This window comes from Oryzias latipes, chromosome 3 (genome assembly GCF_053564925.1).
Source record: "Oryzias latipes strain Hd-rR chromosome 3, Olatipes_Hd-rR_3.1".
Lineage (NCBI taxonomy): Eukaryota > Metazoa > Chordata > Actinopteri > Beloniformes > Adrianichthyidae > Oryzias > Oryzias latipes.
Window position 1 is genome coordinate 31,763,926 of NC_136239.1, and position 19,306 is coordinate 31,783,231.

The following is a 19,306-nucleotide window of genomic DNA, read 5'->3' on the forward strand; positions in this document are numbered from 1 at the left end:
TGATGCAACCAGCTTCTCCTCTGTCTCAACTGTGCCGCAGAATTACAGTTTTAAAACCTAAACTTTTTTTTTTTTAGTTGTCTTTGTTCAACAGAGATAAAGACATTTTACGAAATCATTTCATAACAAAACAAAATGCCAAATGCAAATTTCTGGCTTTATTGTTTAAATGTTTTACATGGTTTTTGTATTGCCCTCAACTCATTTTGTGTGGGTTAATTTTGAATGACCTCTGTTTGAAACAGACTATGTACAGATGGAGCCGCACTGTTCAGCAAAAATAAAAACTAAAGTAAAAGAAAAAATTATAATAAAAACACAAACATGTTAATTGAACAGATTACCTTCAGTCGTATACTGGAAAGAGTATGACATTTTAACTTTTGTGCATCAATTGCAAAAGTCTCTCTACTAAAATAAAAAGACACCCCACAATCCTGTTACAAAGAAGCTAACAAATGAGTCACTGTGCTGCATGTTAGAAGCCAGATAAAGGCTGCCAGAGTAAAAATCAGTGAAAACAGAGAGGCGGGTGGTCTCGCTTTTTGTCAACAAGTCCATCTTAAGCCTGTCAGGCCATAATGCCCCAGCTCTGAGCTCAGCAAACACTGTTGTCTTCATCTTACTTTCTGTCATCAACTCTCCCCCCTCCTAACCCTTCCCCTGTAGCTCCCTCCATCTATCTCCCTGGCTCATCTCTCTGTCTGCTACCTTTCCCCACTATCTCCATCAGCACACTTTTCCACTGAAAATGCTGCGCCAGCACAGAGTTGCTGTGGAAATGGCGCCATCTCCGTTGAAAGGCGGGCAGACGGAATGGGGGGGTTGGTGCTAGGGGGGCTGTTCAGTGGCACAGCCGTCAGGCAGCACACAGCAGCAACCGCACAGCAACACTGCACTTAATCTATTGCCAAAAATACATACAAAAGGGAGTCAGAAAAAAAACCCACTCGATTAAAAAAAATTCTATTAAAATGAGGAACACAGTGGTAATAATAGTCTGGGAGTGTCTGACATTTTATTGCACACAGACAGGAGGGAGGAAAATGGCAGGGAGTTGGTACACAAGCCAACTGCCCACGCAAGCAGACAGGCTACGGTTCATTTGAGGACTGGAGCTGCACCTTCCCTAGACTGTCCATTAATACCAGCTGCAGGTCTCCTCACGTCTAAGCATCAGTCCCCTCAGCTAATCTGTCATCATCTCAGAAACACACAAAAAAGACCCTTTTGTCAGATTAAACACATGTCCAGACCTCTGCTACAGTGCAGAACCACCACCTGTAGCTCCCTGTCATCTCAAGGAGCTTAAAGCAGAGACTCTTAGAACGCACGCACGCACGCACGCACACACCCCTACAACTTTTACAACGGATGCAAACACATTTATATTTCAAACAACTGACCATGTACCCTACAACCCATTATACTACGCACACATCTTGCTGAGAATTTACAAACCACTAGGGCCTTCAAGCTGTTTTGCTGTTCTCTACAAAATTAATATAAAATGGAACAATGCTGTTTAAAAGAGCACATTTTATTCTACCCAAACCGCAATATGAAGAAGGCTTTTGAAATGCACTTTAGACTCCAAGCTATTTATTTTTCCTTTTCCTCCCCTTTTTTCCTCCTCTTTCTCCATAATATTTTACTAGTCTTCTGTCGGAAAATTCATTGACTTCTCAAAGTGTGGATTTAGCTTTTTTGTCTCCTGCTTCCAATGTTCTATTTATTTTGTATTCATTTGACATTAGTATTTATTTCTGTTTTTGTCTGAGTTGCTATGTAACTAGCCAGGTTTACGTCTTAAATATCCTGTTTTGCTTGATGAGTTTGTTTTGTCGTCTTCATCATTTCCCATATTTTCCCGTGTCCAGCTTTAACTGCCTCAGTTGTTACCACTTGGTCTCAGATTGCTTTTGTCATTTCCTTTTTTATTTTCTCTGTTGATTTGAACTGATGTTTTATTTACTCCTTTGTGCAGAATTTTCAGCGTTTTACGGTTGATTTTATTGCCACACTGGAAACTTTTAATTTATTTATAATATTACAGTGAATTCAAGTGACCACCTGTGTGGGCTCTCCAGTGAAAGAAAAAAAATGATCATTTGATGACACAAAGAGAAATTAGGTGAGGAGGCAAGTCAAAGCCATGCATTTTCTATCAACTTTTTCTTTGAGCTTATTATCCAATATATTTCAAACCGTGTCACTGATCTGTTGCACAATCATTGGGGGAAAGAACAGTTAAAAGTTTCTGCTTATAATTTATGCTTTTAATCCCTGCTGTGATACAAAGGGGAAGATTAAAGTGTGAACACTACTGGGATTGTTTTCAGACAGTCTCTAATGATCAGGACAACTCCAACTGTAAAAATCTAATTCACCATTTCAAAAGAAAATAAAGTCATTGCAGAATTGTTGAATTTAAATTTATGACATGAAAGGTGAAGATATCAAATGTGCTTCAAAAAAATGTACATACAAATAAATAAGTAAATAAAGACGTACATAAGATACTTTAAAGGTTGCTCCATAGCTTTTTCCGAATTTGCTTAATTTGTTCCAGCTTCTGACTGATAAGCGGTTCTGTTTTCGTAAAGTCCCAACCAAATTGTTAAAGAGGCCTCTTTTACTGCTCCATCCAGTCCTGCCAATTGGCCATCCTGTTTCCAGACAGCCCAGTCATTTCCCAGCCCAGTGGAGCAGCACTCCCTGACCTCTGCCACAACAGGCCGACCACCAGCACCAGCCAAAGCAGAGTCGGCCTGGGCCATCTCTACTTATTTATGAGCCATTTCACACAGCGCTGCTCCCATTAGAGACCCAGCCCAGCTTACACTGGACTTCCATTGCACTTAACACATGGAGGACACCAACAGGGCCACAGGGACATGACAGGATTATGACTAGGTGGTGGTATTGCCGGGGAGATAAAGAGAACACTACAATTATTATGCAGGTAGCAATGCAGATAACACTTAAAAACACAAAGATGGCTCCTATTTAATCAAATTCCAACAGAAATCAGCAACAAAATCAATCAATTTACTTCTTAACCTTCATTTTTTTTTGTGAAGCATCTTTTAACCCATGTTTTAGAAAGCTATTTGATTTTCCTAGGGGATATAATCATCCTGTGATGTAATTAAACAATGGGACAGAACCAATAAGTTCTGCTGATTTGACATTAATTCAACATTTCATTATTTTCCATTAGTTTTATTGAAGCTTCAACAGACACAGAAAGAAGCCTCCACGGTGGGGAAATTTAGCTAAGTGATTGATTCACCAAAAGCATACAACAATTTAATCAGAGACCCTGTGTATGCATGACTAACAACAAGATTAGTGTGAGCTGGTAACATTTGAACACTGCAGGAGATACAAATTAGCTTGTTTACTTTGCCACAAGAATAAGAAAGACAGTGCTGGCTTGAAAACCTTAAGGGAAGACTCGTCCCCACCTGTGATGGTGAGAAAGGCGAAGCCGTCTTCACCTAGCAGTGGGTTGATGAGCTGGCAGCTGTATGTGCTGTTGGGCTCCAACATAACTGTTAAGACGCTGGTCATAGTGAACAGGCCTTCTTCATTAGCCACCAGCGAAACGGTGACGTTTTCCGTCAGGTTGCGGCCGCTCCCATCCTGCCATACAACACTGCCTTCAGGATAGCCTCCGTAAGCCACACAGGTCAGGGCCACTTTGTCGCCTGGCCGCAGGTTGGATTCAGGCTGTAAGGTTAGCACAGGCTTGGTGTACGGCGCTGAGAAAACAAGAGGAGGAAAAGAGTGAGGAATCAAGTGTTAAAGACCCAGTCCAATGAAAATCATGGTTTTGGTGTTTTGAACATGTTCTTGAGGTGATGGAAGACATATATAAAGAAAGATAATCTAAAATTGTGTTTGGTGTTAGAGTATACAATGCAGAATACAGGGATAAATTGGAGAAAGCTGATTCACTGTGGCGACCCCTGAAGGGAAATGCCAAAAGGAAAAGAAGAAGAATCTAAAATAGAGTTTCTGAATAATTCTTTTTTTCAAATCTCTGAATGAGGAGTAGACGAAAAATGCCATTGGAAAAAGCTTGTAGCTGTTACGTAGGTGCTATAATCGGTGGGCCATAAGCTCCCTGCTCTGTTCTGCTCCATTCTGATGCATCCACTTGCAGACAAAGAGATCCATGAACGTCTTTATTTTCCTTATTCGAGCTGGCATCTGGCAGCTGTATAGCTGGATAGTTTTGATATTGCTCACCATTTTTGTTGCCCCGCTAATGATAGGTTTGGGTTGTGAGGAGCTGTAAACTAGCGGGACAGTGTGTAAACAGATGGATGATAGGAGGGGGGTGTGGTTGCTCCACGTCAACAACAGTCCCGCCAACAATACAGAGGCGAATTTCTAACGAACAACTGCTGCTCTGCAGAAACTATGTCCTAGAAAAAGGACACGTTTTTTGATTTTGCATAAAAATGGCATCATCATTATTAAAAAACCACTGGGAACACTTTTACAGCAGATCCAAATATAATTGGAGGTTATGGAGGGAGGGCACAGAAGCAATGAGAATTAAACACTCCATAAACCCGTGATTATTGATGATATTGCTACTCTGCATTCCACAGTGCAGAAATCCCACAGTCGATGAGAAATTGTCATGTTACAGTCTTTCACATCACCTGCCTCACCCGAAGAAGCATGCCACCAAGCCCCTCTCAGTAACAAAACCATCTTAGGCAGAGTTTGGGAGCTGTGCAGACCAGAACCAGCACTCAAAGGATAATTGATTTGGGAAAACTAAGCTTGTAGAGAAAAAATGATGTAGAAAGAAAGAGATGAGAGGTAAGAGGTGAGTTCTCAGCCTCGGCGTGCTAGCACGCCTATCCAGTCCCTTGAGCTGTAAGACAAACATGTAGGTGACGGAGGCTCAGCTGTATTCCCTCAACCAATCCCAGCTCCGCAAACAAAGGAGAGAAGCTGTGGTTTGGATGAAACTAGTTTGTCTGAGCTTCTTTCACTAAAGTGTGATCACACCACTAAAGCAGATTTTGCATCGATCACACACCCCATCTGTGTGTTTCACTTGCAAGGGGCATTACTATCTTTTCACACATCATGAAGAAAAGCTGAATTACCAAGTGTAAATGCTGACTAAAATCAGAAAATAATCAAGTCCATAGCATAAAACAGCACCAGTTCATCACTGATGGACGCTTTCTTTCTTCCTTCACTGTCCATCAACAAAAGCATTCACCAACACCACCTAATGTTCATTCATTCTAATAGAATAGAGCAGCAATCTCACAGCAGATGCATAAATGTAAAAAGCAGCTTTAGAATCGTATGAAAGGCTCTCGGCTGTGAAGGAGGGCAAAGTAGTCGCACGGCAAAGAAAATGTTAGTGATGGCTGATTGGCCATGACAACAGCTAATAATCAAAGTCAACAGATATTGATCATGACATGGAGTACAATCAGTGCTTATTGACAAAAAGGGAGGAAAAAAAACCTTAGAAGCCTGAAGGAAGCTGTTTATCACCTGTTTACATCTCATACAAAGAAATAACCCTAAATTACCTCCAACTCTGCTGGGCTGTCTGTGGTTGATTTAATAAAGACATGGGAAGGAATAATTCTGAGAAAATGTTTTTTTTTTTACCGTGTTCTGTTATTGAAAAATATAACACCTTTGTGATCATGCAGGGTAACAAAAACTAACATGAATATTGCATCAAAACAAAGACAGCGGTCATATTTTGTCTGCTAATAGGACCGCATTCGGATTAAAACATCAAAATAGTATTAGTTATATATTATTTTAATAATGTACAATATTGTACACAATGTCAGGGGTCATAAGGTAGTTAAGCTGGAAAAAACTACAGGGTTGCATTTGCTTTTTATGTAGAAAAGTCTTTACCAATTTTTTTCTTTACTTTATGAGATGTTAGATTTCTTATGTATCTGGAAAAAAAAAAACTCTTGTAAAGAGGTAATGTGATAAAAGCATCCATGTTTTCAGACCAAAATGGAAATCAAACCTCACACATATGTTGGCCTCTTTCACAGAACTTTAGTTCTGTTGTTTTGAGAAAATTAACTAAAAGATTTGCATTTTTGCATTCTGGAAGAATGTTTTAGTGTTGCTGAAACTTCTTAGCAGCCCAACCATTGGTTGAGTTTTGGGTTCTTCATAGTTTTTCCGTCAACTATGAAATTGCGCAAATTGGATTTGCGATAAAGAATTTGCCTAATGAAAAAAACTTGTATTTATCGGAAATACGTTTTTGCACTTGGAGGAGCTTGTTTTTTTGCGGCACATCAAAATTGACATATTTCGAAAACTGCAATGGAAAACTTTTTTTCGATTAAAAGGAGTCACGTGACCAACAACTGGACGGCAATGCACTTCTTGGTAGGAACTGGCTGCCTTGGTCACTGCCCAGCAGGCGCCACAGGAGATCCCACTTCATCAAACAGCTCATCAAAAGTTGAGCGAGTCATGTGGAATTATTGGATCCACAGCTCCTCTGTAAAATCCCCAACCATGATTTCCCATCCGTAGCCACTCCCACTACGCCATTCCATGGCCAGAACAAGACGCAGATGTCTTCTTTGATAGATGATGTTGAGCGCTAGTGCAGTGGCAGAGAATTAGAATGATTCTGCTGTAAATCAAAGTATTGTTCATCTATTTCCATGTATTTGAATGACTAATCGCATAAATTGGTCTTTATGTTTATTCCCATGTATGTTTAATATAAACTGTAATGGCGACATTGTTTTTTGTTGTTGCCATTTCTAGAATTTTGATAATATTGTGTGATGGAAAGGCAGCTATTGACATTGACAGCTTGACTCACCAGCCACCTGCAGAAAAAGAGCAGCTCTCCCATAGTCCTGCACCCTGACAAAGCAGGTGTAGCTCCCTTCATCCGCCACCACCACCTTGCTTAGCAGCAGCGAAGCATTGCCCAGCTTCAGCTGAGTGGGGAACAGGCTGGTCCGGTTGGCAAAGCCCTCTGCCTGGTCCACCAGCAGGTCGCGTCCCTCTGAGTACGTGTGTACATTGCGCTTGGTGTCTGTTAGCTGCCAGAAGATGCTCAGATCCGATAGGTTGAAGACATTGGGGTGGCTGAAGGAGCAGTTGAGAATTGCATCCTGCCCATACAGCGCCACCACAGGTTGCTCTGGGACACGAAGTTCCATTACAGCTGTGAAAAGATATACACATTTTGTTAGCCAATTACAACTAACATTTGTAAAAAATAAAATGCAGCTATTGTTAACAGTAGTCTAAGCAGGATCTGGACAAATAAAACTACCGTTACATATTCATGACTATGATTTATCATTGACTACAGTGTTCTGAACGTTAAAAAAAAAATCACGGGAACAGTTGGAGAAGCAGAATGAAAATCTAATAAAAATCCTCTTTGTGTAGAATGATAACACAAGGATTGCAAAGTTAGAGGGCAGAAATAAAAGGAATCTGAGCAGAGTCTCAGGACTTTCTTTGTGTTCTTAGGCTTTGCCTCGTGGTGATGGCTCAGTGCAGCAAAGCTAAGCAGGAGCGGCAACAACATCTGTGTAGCCTTAGTTTAATCTTTAGTTAAATCTAGCAAAAGGTGCTGGAGGAATATGATCGCAGCACGACTGTTGAACATTTCAGAGAAAATGAAAAGTGGCTTTGTTTTGCAATTTCAGAGGGAATTTTGTGTGCATCTGTGTTTATGCATGTGTGTGAGCTGCTTGTGGAGAGTTGGCTGAGCACTAAGTGTACAATGCATAATCATTTGGGATTAGTAGCCGTATCAAGCAGTCTAGAGTGCATCCATACTATTCTCACGAGTCAGCATTCTCCATTGATCCATGTCTGATGTTACACAACTATGAGACACTCATCAGCATCACAGGAGAAGGGGAAAAAAGCCAGTCGGCCCTCCGGGCAATGCATTCTACTTTATGCTCAGCCTCTCTAATTGTTGTAATCACAGTGGCATTTTAGCCTCCTCACCTCTTTTTGAGCTCTGTCTATCACACAGCACATGTTGGTATTGAGTCACTTAGCTGTGAAGGAGATTTGCCTGCTGCAGAGGTGCAATAATTACTTTCCCCATTAACAACAAACAAGTCTTTCATCTGAGAGTGCTATACGGATGAGTATTGGTAAGTCAAGGCGGCCCTATTTTCATCTCAGTCAGCCAGGCCCAGCCTGGTGGTCTCTCCTCATCAACCCCATAAACTGCAAGAACAGTGCCCCCTCATGTTTCACCTTCAAACTACACGGAAAAAAAGGAAAAGAAGCCACAGATCCTCTTATGATACATCAGGAGCACCCAGCATTGATGCTGTGCTACAAAAGGCTCACAAAATCTCTTTGAAAGTGATGATTCCTGTTTGAATTCAAATAAGTTAGACATAAAGGCGTTTAACATAAAAATGTTTCATTTTTTTCCTACAGGGAAACCGAAAAAGTCTCTCCAGTAAATCCTGTATCACAGAATAACAGGTTGCCTTAACTTCATTTTGACTTCGAGTGTTGCTCCACCATTTGACCCTGAACAAATCAAAGTGTCCAAACTAACAAGTGGCTCTCAGAAAACAATTTTCTGTCATACTCCCCACCACCACATACACACACAACCACCACCAGTGCAAGCAACAGAAGGCTTTTCTGTTTTAAACCGTGATTACAAAAGCTTTTCTGCGGCAGCAGGGGGGGACGCGTATCATATTGTGCCCACATTCACCCAGCAGGGGGACAAGATACAGAAGACCTATCAAAGCAGAGCATGGCAGAAGCAAGCCCCAACGTTCTGCTTGCACTGGGGATGTCTGAACAAATCTCTACAGTGTGTCTTTGCTGTTTTTAAAGGTGGCCTAACCACGTCTGGGATTTTTTTCTAAATGAGTGGACAGACTGGGAGAGCCCTCGCTGAGACATGCATGTTGCAGGATGAAAAGATAGAGCAATTAAATCCCTCCCTGGCCAGCATGGGATGACTCACACCACTGAGTTCACACACAGAGGAAAAACAAGAAGGCGACACAGACAGAGGCGCTGGGATATACAATAAGAAAGACACGGACTCTGTCAAAGAGACAGGGACAGAATTACTTCATCCTCCCAGTTCATCTTCTTCTTTATCTAGTGGCAAACTTCTAGCTCCAAAACCCTGGGAGTATGCAGTTGTATAATGATGCTACGTTCACACCGGGCTAGTTGCATTCGAGCGACCACTTCCAATGAAAAGTCTATGTGACCACGTGCATATGCGGGCTTCTGCGTTCAAATCTCCTGGATTTACACGTCACTACACACATTTTAAGTCAGTTTTTGGACTGGAATTGTAAGACACCAGGTCTTTCATATGAAAATAGAGCTGTGAAAGAAAAAGCCTGGAGCAAGACTTGCAAGATTTGTACCGCTTTAACATTTTGCACCAAGCCTCTTCCAACTGTGAGTACAAGCACTAGTATCAGGTAGAAACAGTCCTGTGTGAACACCATATGTTAAAAGCACATTCAAGGATGTTCAAGAATCTGTGTACGTAGCTTGAGACCTTCAACAGGGCAACTGATCTGCATTTGCAGTAAAAAAGCTAAGGGAGCATTTTGCATTACACTACAGGGAGTATTGGGGGATGACATCATGGTAAAAAGCGCAATATGTTTTAATTGTAGGATGTGAAATGGCACAGAAACTCTCCATATACAGTTTTTGATTGTTTACCATAAGGTCTGTACAAAAAACATGATTTCTCCTTAGAGTTTACTGTAATAAAGTCTAATTTCAGAAATTAGGGATTATATCCATATGGTCTCTGGGTGGGTTGGGTCCAACTAGAGGGTACATTGCATCTTGTATAAAGAGATCCCACAAAGGGCAGGCTGGGAGACATCGTGCTGCAGGGATTTATACGCTGCACTTTGTGTTTATGGGTCTCAGCTCTGTTTGAGTGCCACTGAGACAGTGACAGGCACTTTCACAGCCGACATGAAATAAACTCATTACACTTTTGCGAGTGCTGGCAACAGGCCCCGCTTACCAGTCAGACACATGGTTGGCTAGAAAAGGCTGCAAGTGATCTTCACACTCCACTCCACTTCCACTATCAAGACTAACCACCAACGTGTCAATATCTAGCACCTCCTTTCCATTCTGTTTTCCTCAAATACGTAAGGCACGGCTAACACTGAATATGCCTCTGCGGGGTTCTTCATGCAGTGAAATTATTGAAACGTCATTCCGGCCGGGCACATGAAACTAATGTAAATGTTTACACTTTGGATTTCGGAAAGAGATTCATAAAACCCTAGGCTCTATTAATAAGACAATTGCAGTTCTAACTAAATAAGTGACTAATTGTTTTTCTTTCAGGCTTTTTTGTTGGTATGTCACTGCACTGAACTCATCTTAAACTTTACCTTAAATAGGTAAAACATGCAAGCCTTCCTAAAAGCAGATCCTTGTACTAAACCAATGTTGGAAATATAATCAAAGACTGCAAATTCTTTGAAACAACTAGTTTCAGAGTATTAAACATGGAATGAGTCTGGGATGTAACAGAAATCAGAAATATTCAATACCTGTAGGAGTGGACAACATGGAGCTGATGTTGGAGTTTCACTGACTTCAGTCCAAAAACTGCACTTAAAGTTAAAGTCCCATTATCTGTCACACACCTAGGTGTGTGAAATTTGTTCTCCGCATTTGACCCATCCCCTGGGGGGGGCGGTGAGCTACAGACACAGCCGCACTCGGGAATCATTTGGTGGTTCAACCCCCCAACCTAACCCCTTAATGTTGAGTGTCAAACAGGGAAGCATTTGGTCCCATATTTAGAGTCTTTGGTATGATTTCAACTCATGACCTTCCAGTCACAGGGCAGACACTCTTCCACAAGGCCACTGAGCTGGTCCAGTGGACCTGTTGTAAATCTAAATCCCATGCACCCATACCAGGCTGTAGGTTTTTAAGGTTGTCTGGGCCCATGAAGAGGAGCGATCACATCTTAAGGGGAGAGCAGATGTGTCTTGCAGTTTCCTTGGCGCTCGCATGAGGGACATAGTTGAAAGTGAAAACATGTAATTGTCATAGGTGTGGCCAGTGTATTGTGAAGCATTAAGTAAGGCTAAGCGCGCTCACACTTATGCAATAAGGGTGATGCTGTTGTAAGGTGTCCTTATGCCACACTCTAGTCATTTGTAAAGCATTGGTCACAACAACTGCCCACATGGCTATACTAGCTGTTTGCAAGCGAAAATTGGGCAAACCTCTATGGGACACAAAATGAGCATTTGTGAACATCATGACCCCTTTTGCAGTCTGCAGGATTCGGGTGGTGGGTGAAAAACTGGAAAATCCATACGACACACCTGCTTCCCACTTATTTCACTCCCTTGTGCATTGTTTAGGAATTCACCGCAACCTGTCCCCCGTAGCATGCCTGTACAAAAAATGTGCATGAATATTGTCGCACTCCAGGCTCACAGAGTGGTTTATAACATTCCTTTTTCATGAGGGTCACCTGCGTGGCCGGTACAAGTTCTTTTGGCTCAAGACAGTATGTGGCAGTTGGGACCAAGGCTTTATTGAACAACACAAACCACCAGGGTAGCTGTTGTTCCGCAAGTGGCTGGAATCTGAGTACATCATGCATAGCAAAAATACACGTGCCTGACAGTGTTGCAAATCTGCAGAATGGACATTTTTCCAGAGATTGTAGCGTAAATATTGCAATAACACCAAATGAAACATTTTTGCATCACTGGCAGTACGACCAGGCACAGAATGATCGTAAGTAACTATCTCAGTTTACTGCTCACTGATATACTGCCAACAATACTCCATTAATACTGGATACCACTTAAACATTTACATCCTCCAAGTCCAGATGTGAACTTTATGAAGCCTATAATGGTTTTATCATTTCTAACCCAGCTCCAATATATTTGTCTCCATCAGACTCATCCTTAGTTTGTAGGAATCCTGTTGTGTTGTGGGAACGGGAAAATTATGTTTCATCTTGGTATAAACAAATTATTAAGGTATTTATAAAAAGACATGTTTTAAGGTGTTTCAGCCATACTAATGGTCAAATTCCAGATCTTTTCTTGGATTCTATAGTCTTTTACTCGTCCAATTAATAAGATATCACAGAATGTCTGTATCAAAGATGAATTACTGAACATATCTTAATATGATACAGTAAGATTCAAAGCTCTAATTTTCCACAAAAAAATTAAATTAACTCAGAAAAGTACAAAAACTTCATTTGTGACCATGCAAAATTGCCCTTCAATCTGCAACTTCCCTGGTTTTACTTCTCTTCCAAACAAAGGAATTATGACTTACAGAATTTGTCACTTGATCTCATCAACTGGGAAAAAAAAGAGTCAATGGACTGCATATGTAGAAGCAGCATTTTCTTTTCAATGACTGTTATTTCTTATCGAGTTGTCATTTATTGAGTCTACTAACAAAAGTCAGACGATGATACATAACGTTTTTTTCAGTAATGAGAAAAAAAAATAATGTTTTATGATGCATTATTGTTGACTTTAACATTTTATAGCATAAAGATGGAGAAAAAGGCATTTGTATTAAAAAGAAAGTCAATCAACTAAAAGCATGAATATAACCAAAATTAAAGCATAATATATTAATTAATATATGTAAATAGGGCTGCACAGTGACACAGTGGTTGGTGCTTTTGCCTCAGAGTGAGAATGCTGTGGTTCAAATCCCAGATGGGATCTGTGTGTGTGGAGTTTGCATGTTCTCCCTGTGTATGCAAAGGACTCCAGCAAGATTCATAGATTCATTACTCTAAATTGTCCCCAGGTGAGACTGTGAGACTCTATGTGTATGTATGTGTGTGTGTGTGTGACTGTGTGGCCCTGTGACAGGATGGCAACCTTCAACCGACAGAAGCCAAGTAACACTCTAGCAGCCGTAAAAGAGATACAGCGGGTTTTAAAAAACGGATGGATGGATATTTGCAGACACACATATAAATAGATATCAGAATTTAAAAAAATAAAAACACTGAAAAGGCCATGAAGAATTGATTTTTCAGACTTGCATGACTTTTGACAACTCCACATCACAGATACGCATTACACATTCACAGGAACTGGACAGAAGCTACTCCGACAGTAAAATGACAATACTGTTACAAAGCTGCTCCAGGGTGGGGAGGTCCCAATCATCAAGCCTGCTGGACAGCATTACTACAGAACAGTTGGTTGGTGCTAATACTGTTCTTGACTCACACATTACAGGCAACCCTATTAAGGGTTTAAATTTTCTGCAGATAAATCAACATGGTTATTTTTAGGGATGGGCAATATATCTGTGCCAGTATTGGTATCCGCCGATATTTGAATAACTTGAGTTTATCTGTATCGCTCCAATATTTAAAAATTCTACTGATAGTCTTCTGACTGTGTTTAGATACACTATATTTTTTAAATGTATACTTGTTCCTATTACATTGGGAAGCTTATGTTTACAGTCATAGTCGGTAATTGACTGTTTAAGTAAATTTTATTTTTGCTAGGTTATGTGCAACAGTCAATAAATGGTCTGAATGTTTTTTAGTTATTTTTTCAAAGTTTTAAAGTGATACTTGTTGCTATGAGATCCCTTGCTGTACGTTAAAAAGGCCAAGTACAATGTGATTTTTCAGTAAAAGAAAAGTTTTGCATTTCTACTAAAGAAACAAAGAGGAAATCCAAACTTTTGTGTTACTGTTGATGCTTAAATATCGGTATCTGCAAATATCGATTATCAGCCACAGCTGCAGGAGAAATATCGGTTATCGGTATCAGCCGAAAAAAATTATATCGGCCCATCCCTAGTTATTCTACAGTCCACTGACTTGGTCAGTGCATTCACTTCACCGGTATCAGCATTTCCACCGGTAGCAAGCAATTCCAAAGTTCTTCCAGCTCAATAGGCAATATAACTTTGCAGGAACCTCAACCAGTTCAATATGTGTGAGACATACAAAAATTACGCAGAAATCTGCTTCAACAATAAATAACGAAAACTTTTCCTCAGCATAGTGAGTACGCAAATTTAACAAATATAGCTTTGTTAAGGCATTCAAAATCAGAGAAATTTAAAGATAATTTTTATACTTAAAAGTAGATTAAACATCAGTGCTTGTGAGGAACTAAGGCCAAACTGGCTAAACGAAACACACTGATTTATATGGTCCGCTTATAATAGACTGCAGTGAAAGTAGGTTTGAATTGAGCCAAAAGAAAAGTTTAGCAACAAGCCTTTTACAACACTGCCATCACATGCAGATGAGTGGAAGTGCAGTTCAAAACAACCTTTGGAAATATGCACAACCTGAACATCAAAGGATTTTGCTCAAAGGGTCTACAAGCCCTTTCATAATGAAAATTTGTGATATGACCAACGTCAGTACAAGTCTGAAGGGAAAGCTAAGCTTTTGATTTTGTCAGCAGCAAGATGTCCACAATGCACACATTTGAGAGAAAAAGAAACCAGAGCTTACAGACCAGGGTGGTGTGACTGCCTCGCAAGCAAGGTTTTAAATGAAATGAGAAATTTCCCAGAGTTATGTGTCTTAGGCAGTAGATTTATAATAGCCCTCAATGCGGCATAATGTGGTTTGATTGAGTGAGCCGTCTGCAGCATAAACGGGTCACGTTCAACATTAAGCTGTAAAGATAATCTCTTTCCTCTTTCTTTCAGGAACCTATCAAGGGAACGAGACTTTCCCGGCTCTGGGAAAGACACTGGAGATGGCAGATAGGGCAAACAAGGATCCTGGCATGCTCATTCCCCCAATACCATAAATCACAGCAGGACACACCGTTCCTCTGTCTTATGGTGTTCTTGCTCTTTCTGACTGCCTTCCCCTTTCTTGCATCTTTCAAGGACAAATGCCAACCCCCACCCCCCCCACCCCACCCCCAAACCCAATAACCTGCTAATCGACTCTGACAGTGTGATAGTGGTGGGTTTTTCTAGAAAAAGAGCATGGATACAGGAGAGCTTTGGGCTTACAAGGCAAGCAGGAAGGAATTTTTAATGAGAAAAAGTTAAGGACAGAAAAGGAGAACTCCCAAATGAATGAACCTAGACTTCTTCTTTTTTACTGGCAATCAATAGTATTTTAAAATTAAGTGCCAAACGTATCAGATTTATGTAGTATTAGAAGCAGAAAACATGTTGGCGTCAATATTCCTTGGAAGCGGAGTTACTCCACGCCAACAGCCCCACTCAAAACTCAGTGGTGAATTTCAAATGAACTCCTGCCTCTCTGCAGAAACAGGCTGTTTTTGTTGTTGTTGGTTTTTTCTTGGGTAAGAAATGACATAATCATAATTAAAAGACCGCTGGGAACAAATACATCAAAAGATGATTGGAGTAGGACTTTAAATGTTTGGCTAATTGATTTTTTTTTGCTGGCTTAAGAGAGAAGGAAATGAAGGCATGGGTCAAAATTGCTCCCTGCTGTGTTTCTGCGTTATCACTGATGCTCGTCCCGACAAGAAGAGATCTCTTTGTAGCAGTTGCTGGATTGCTTCAGCAGCAAGCTAACAGCTGTGATACTTTCCAGCCACAAATCAGCATCCATTCATCGCATCTCCAAAGACACACAGCGACAGAGATATGGCTCCAGGCCCCTCTTCTCCTCCACAACTGCAACTTCGGAATCCAACTTGTATCAATGGTTTCTTGATCCCACAGGGCAGCATTTATAGGACTTGCTGAAATAATCATGAAGTGCTTGTTGTTCAATGACCGAGCGCTGAGAAGAGAGGAGCTGAGAAACAGAAGTGAAAAGGAGGGAAGCCTGCAGACACCAGTCATTACATATGCACTACAGCGAAACCAATCTTTTTTTGAGGCCGTCCTCTATTGTTTTTAAAGGATACTTCAGTGGACCAAATCAAATTAGCAAGAACATCACAGATACGGGGTAATAACCCTAAATTGAATTTTGGAACAGACTAAAGTGTCCCTCTGCTGAAATCAATTGCTGTGAAGACAAAATGAGGCCAGAGAAAGAGCATCCATGGTTAGCAGACCTTTAAAAAGTGCAACAGAGATGGAGGCACAAGTGGGCTTCTTTCACGCTTCATGCGCCCCCACAATTTGTGCGTAGCAACTCCTACATAAGATGCTATCTATCTAATTATGCACCCCATTTGGAATTACCTTACAGCTACTACAACCACTAAGTCAGGTTTGCATTTTTTTGCATTTGTGTGAACAAGACTTGTCTCTCATTGTTTGGGTACTAAGAGTTACACGCGGCCTTGTAATCGTACTAAACTCGCACACACTAGAACATCAACAAGTATTTAATTAGACAACCTCCTGTTAGCTCTGCCAGTGGCTGACACTGCTGTGTGGTATGCAGAAGTGAGCCAAGGATATGACTAAACACAGCCAACTGTTGTCCAAAAGTGATGTCTATAAAATGACATTTCCACGATTTTACTAAATCAATAAGTGTGAGTTTGTGGTAGCAGGAAAAGTTTTTAAAAGGCTCATGGCGGCCTAGTTTTTGAAAGACCCGCACTGATCATGCTTTGATCCATCCATTTGTCTACAAGTGGGTGCATCACAATAGAGCAAAGCAATTCAATTTTATTTCAAATGTCCTCCATCATCAGAAAAATGCCACAATAACATGTTAAAAAACACAGTTTTCATCGTCTTTAAGTTGACTTTTATCTCTTCTCCAAGAGGCTTCAACTTGAAATACTCTTTTATTTAAACTTTTTCTGCTATGGAACCATCCTGGAGAACCAGAGACACCAACTAGTAAGGTCAAAGATTATTTAAGCAAACTTATATGTCTTTAAGAAAGAATTGTGAAACAACTCTCAATTACATATTGTGGGGTAGCAGTAGGGCTGCACGATATGAAGAAAACTCACAACATCGGTGATCAATATTGCGATGAGATTATGAATTGCAGCATATTGCAGCAATTTTCGCTGACTTTTGTGATATGCGTATCGCACAGCTTGATATTGCGATAAAGGTATATTTGGGATTTATTTTGCAGGCCTATGTAGCAGTGTTATAGTGTAATATTTGGTCGATGTCCCACAAGCTGTCACCTGATTACTGAGTCAGAACACAGGAAGTGTGTGGGCGGGCAGAGAGGACTTCACAGGAAAACACGTCATCCCATACAGACACTTCACATAGCTTCAAACACAAATCTCATAATCCCAGCGAGAGACCAGGAGACCAAAGAGACGGTGGACATGCTCAACTTACACACTGACAAACAAGCACAGAGGCTCATGGGTAAACAAGACACTCTGTTTGGGTAGCCACTTTTGGCAATCAGCATGACCTGTACATGGTTATCTAAGTAATTACTTTTGGGCTTTGGGGTAAAAAAGACAGAAAGATTAAGTACATGCCACTGGATTCAAAATATTAATAAAACCACTAAAAGATAAACATCTCTCTCCTTTTAAAAAGTAATATAGTTGATGCTTCTGCTACAGTTAATAGAATTCCATTAAATCCAATTAGATCTGGTGTGCGTGTCGTTTTTGGAATATCATACTGCGCTACGGGGAGAGACTGTAGAAACAAACTGGACTCTAATTCACTTAGTGCTCCAGTTAGCACAAAGAACTTGAATCACTGTGTGAGCTACAATAGCCTATTACCTGCAAGTTAAAGACCTCCATCAGTCCCCGACACCTCAACATCTTCTCTCACCGAGAGGGAGCAATAGGTAGAGGATGCCACACTGCAAGTAATGAGCAGGCCACAAGCACATTTGTGTTGGGAGAGAATAGGTCCCTAATGAACCACTGAGGACACTTAGGTCCAATGAATCGGGACTGAAATGTGCCACTGATAGAAGGCTTTGCCAGTTCAACCAGAGAATAGATTAGAAACAAGAAAAGAACCCGATGTAATGGTATTTTAAGAGGTAAAATTCCACAGTCTCTACATAATCATTGTAAATGCACATATCCATACACACATATGTGTAGACCTCTGATTAAAGAATAAATCATATATCAATTTTCATATTCCTGAATCCTATGGAAATATCTATTTACATTTGTGAATATAGCCAATTGCAAATTCCTGGCTATACAGTAGTTATTATGTACATTATTATACACATTATAAACATTGTATGTTCAGTTGTTACTCGTATTATTTCCTGCACATATTCAGCCTTAGTCACATGTTTGCTTTCCCCTACGATTGCTGCAGGTTTTTGAGTTGTCCAGGCCTGTAGAGGGTCGTCGATAGGAGGGGCTCCATCCCAAGTGGACCGCAGGTGTGTCTTTCAGTTCCCTTTAGTCTTATACGGCCACCTTAAGATGTAACATACAGCCAAAATATAACATACCATTGTTGTGTGTCTAGTAAGTATGTCGTGAAATATTAATACAACTAATGCAAGTTTTATATGCTTATAAAGTATGGGGAAAGGTGTCCTATGATGCTCTTAAACCATGGTCTAGTCATTGGTAGGGGGTGAGTCCTGAACCTCACTGACCCCACGCACGGGGTGTGTTCATGATTTATAAGTGCCAGTTGACACCCATAGGATGCCCACTAGGGCTGGGTATCACTAATAATTTCCAGAATCAATTCTATTGACCAGAGCCTGGATCGATCCCATTGACGATTTTTTTCTATTCTTCTTCAAAAGGAAAAGCTCTGATAAAAATGTCCAGATCTTTATGTTCTGCCTCTCCTGGAGGGCGTTTCAGTTTGGCCTCTAAGTAGAGCTCGCACTGTAGCATTACACTTTATTCCAAAAGATTTAAGCAAAAAAACTTTAGCTTTAGACCACAAATGGTTACTTTAACATTTTTTCCTTAAAGGAGTTTGGAAAACTCATGTCTGTGAGTATATAAAGCTGTAAATTTATTCAGCAATTTATGTTTAGGTCAACCGAGCGTTAGCATTAGTCGTGCTATAGGAAATTCCATTATACGTTAGCATCTTTATTTTCAAACTTTATTGAATGTATCAATTCAATACAGAACAATGCAAAACAGCAACAAGGAAGGAACAAGGCAGGGGGTTATTTTTACATTTTACACAAATACATTGAAACTGACGCACAGATCAAATGTATTAATGGCTTTCTTTTTGTCAGATTTTCTTATTGTGATCATGTATTGTTTGAACTCATTGATAGGCTGTACCACTATTATGTTTTAGGTCACCAGAAAAGAAAAGGCATAAAAGATCAATCTCTACTTTTAAGGATCGATCATTGATTTATTAAGCTTGGATTGATACAGATTGATTA

General features: G+C 40.4%; 1 protein-coding gene across 4 annotated transcripts in view; it reads right to left on the reverse strand.

Moving 5' to 3' along the window:
- Positions 1–19,306, reverse strand: part of cd276 (CD276 molecule) — a 75,061-nt gene that overhangs the window by 47,582 nt on the left and 8,173 nt on the right. For all 4 annotated transcript variants that reach the window (XR_013654895.1, XM_004067295.4, XM_078944611.1 and 1 more), the window contains 2 exons: positions 6,863–7,213; positions 3,471–3,767 (listed from right to left, as the gene is read on the reverse strand). Coding sequence is in view for 3 of the 4 variants with exons in the window: in XM_004067295.4 (XP_004067343.1) it covers positions 3,471–3,767; positions 6,863–7,213 (648 nt within the window). In the remaining variant the exon portion in view is untranslated. The remainder of the gene's footprint in view (positions 1–3,470; positions 3,768–6,862; positions 7,214–19,306) is intronic.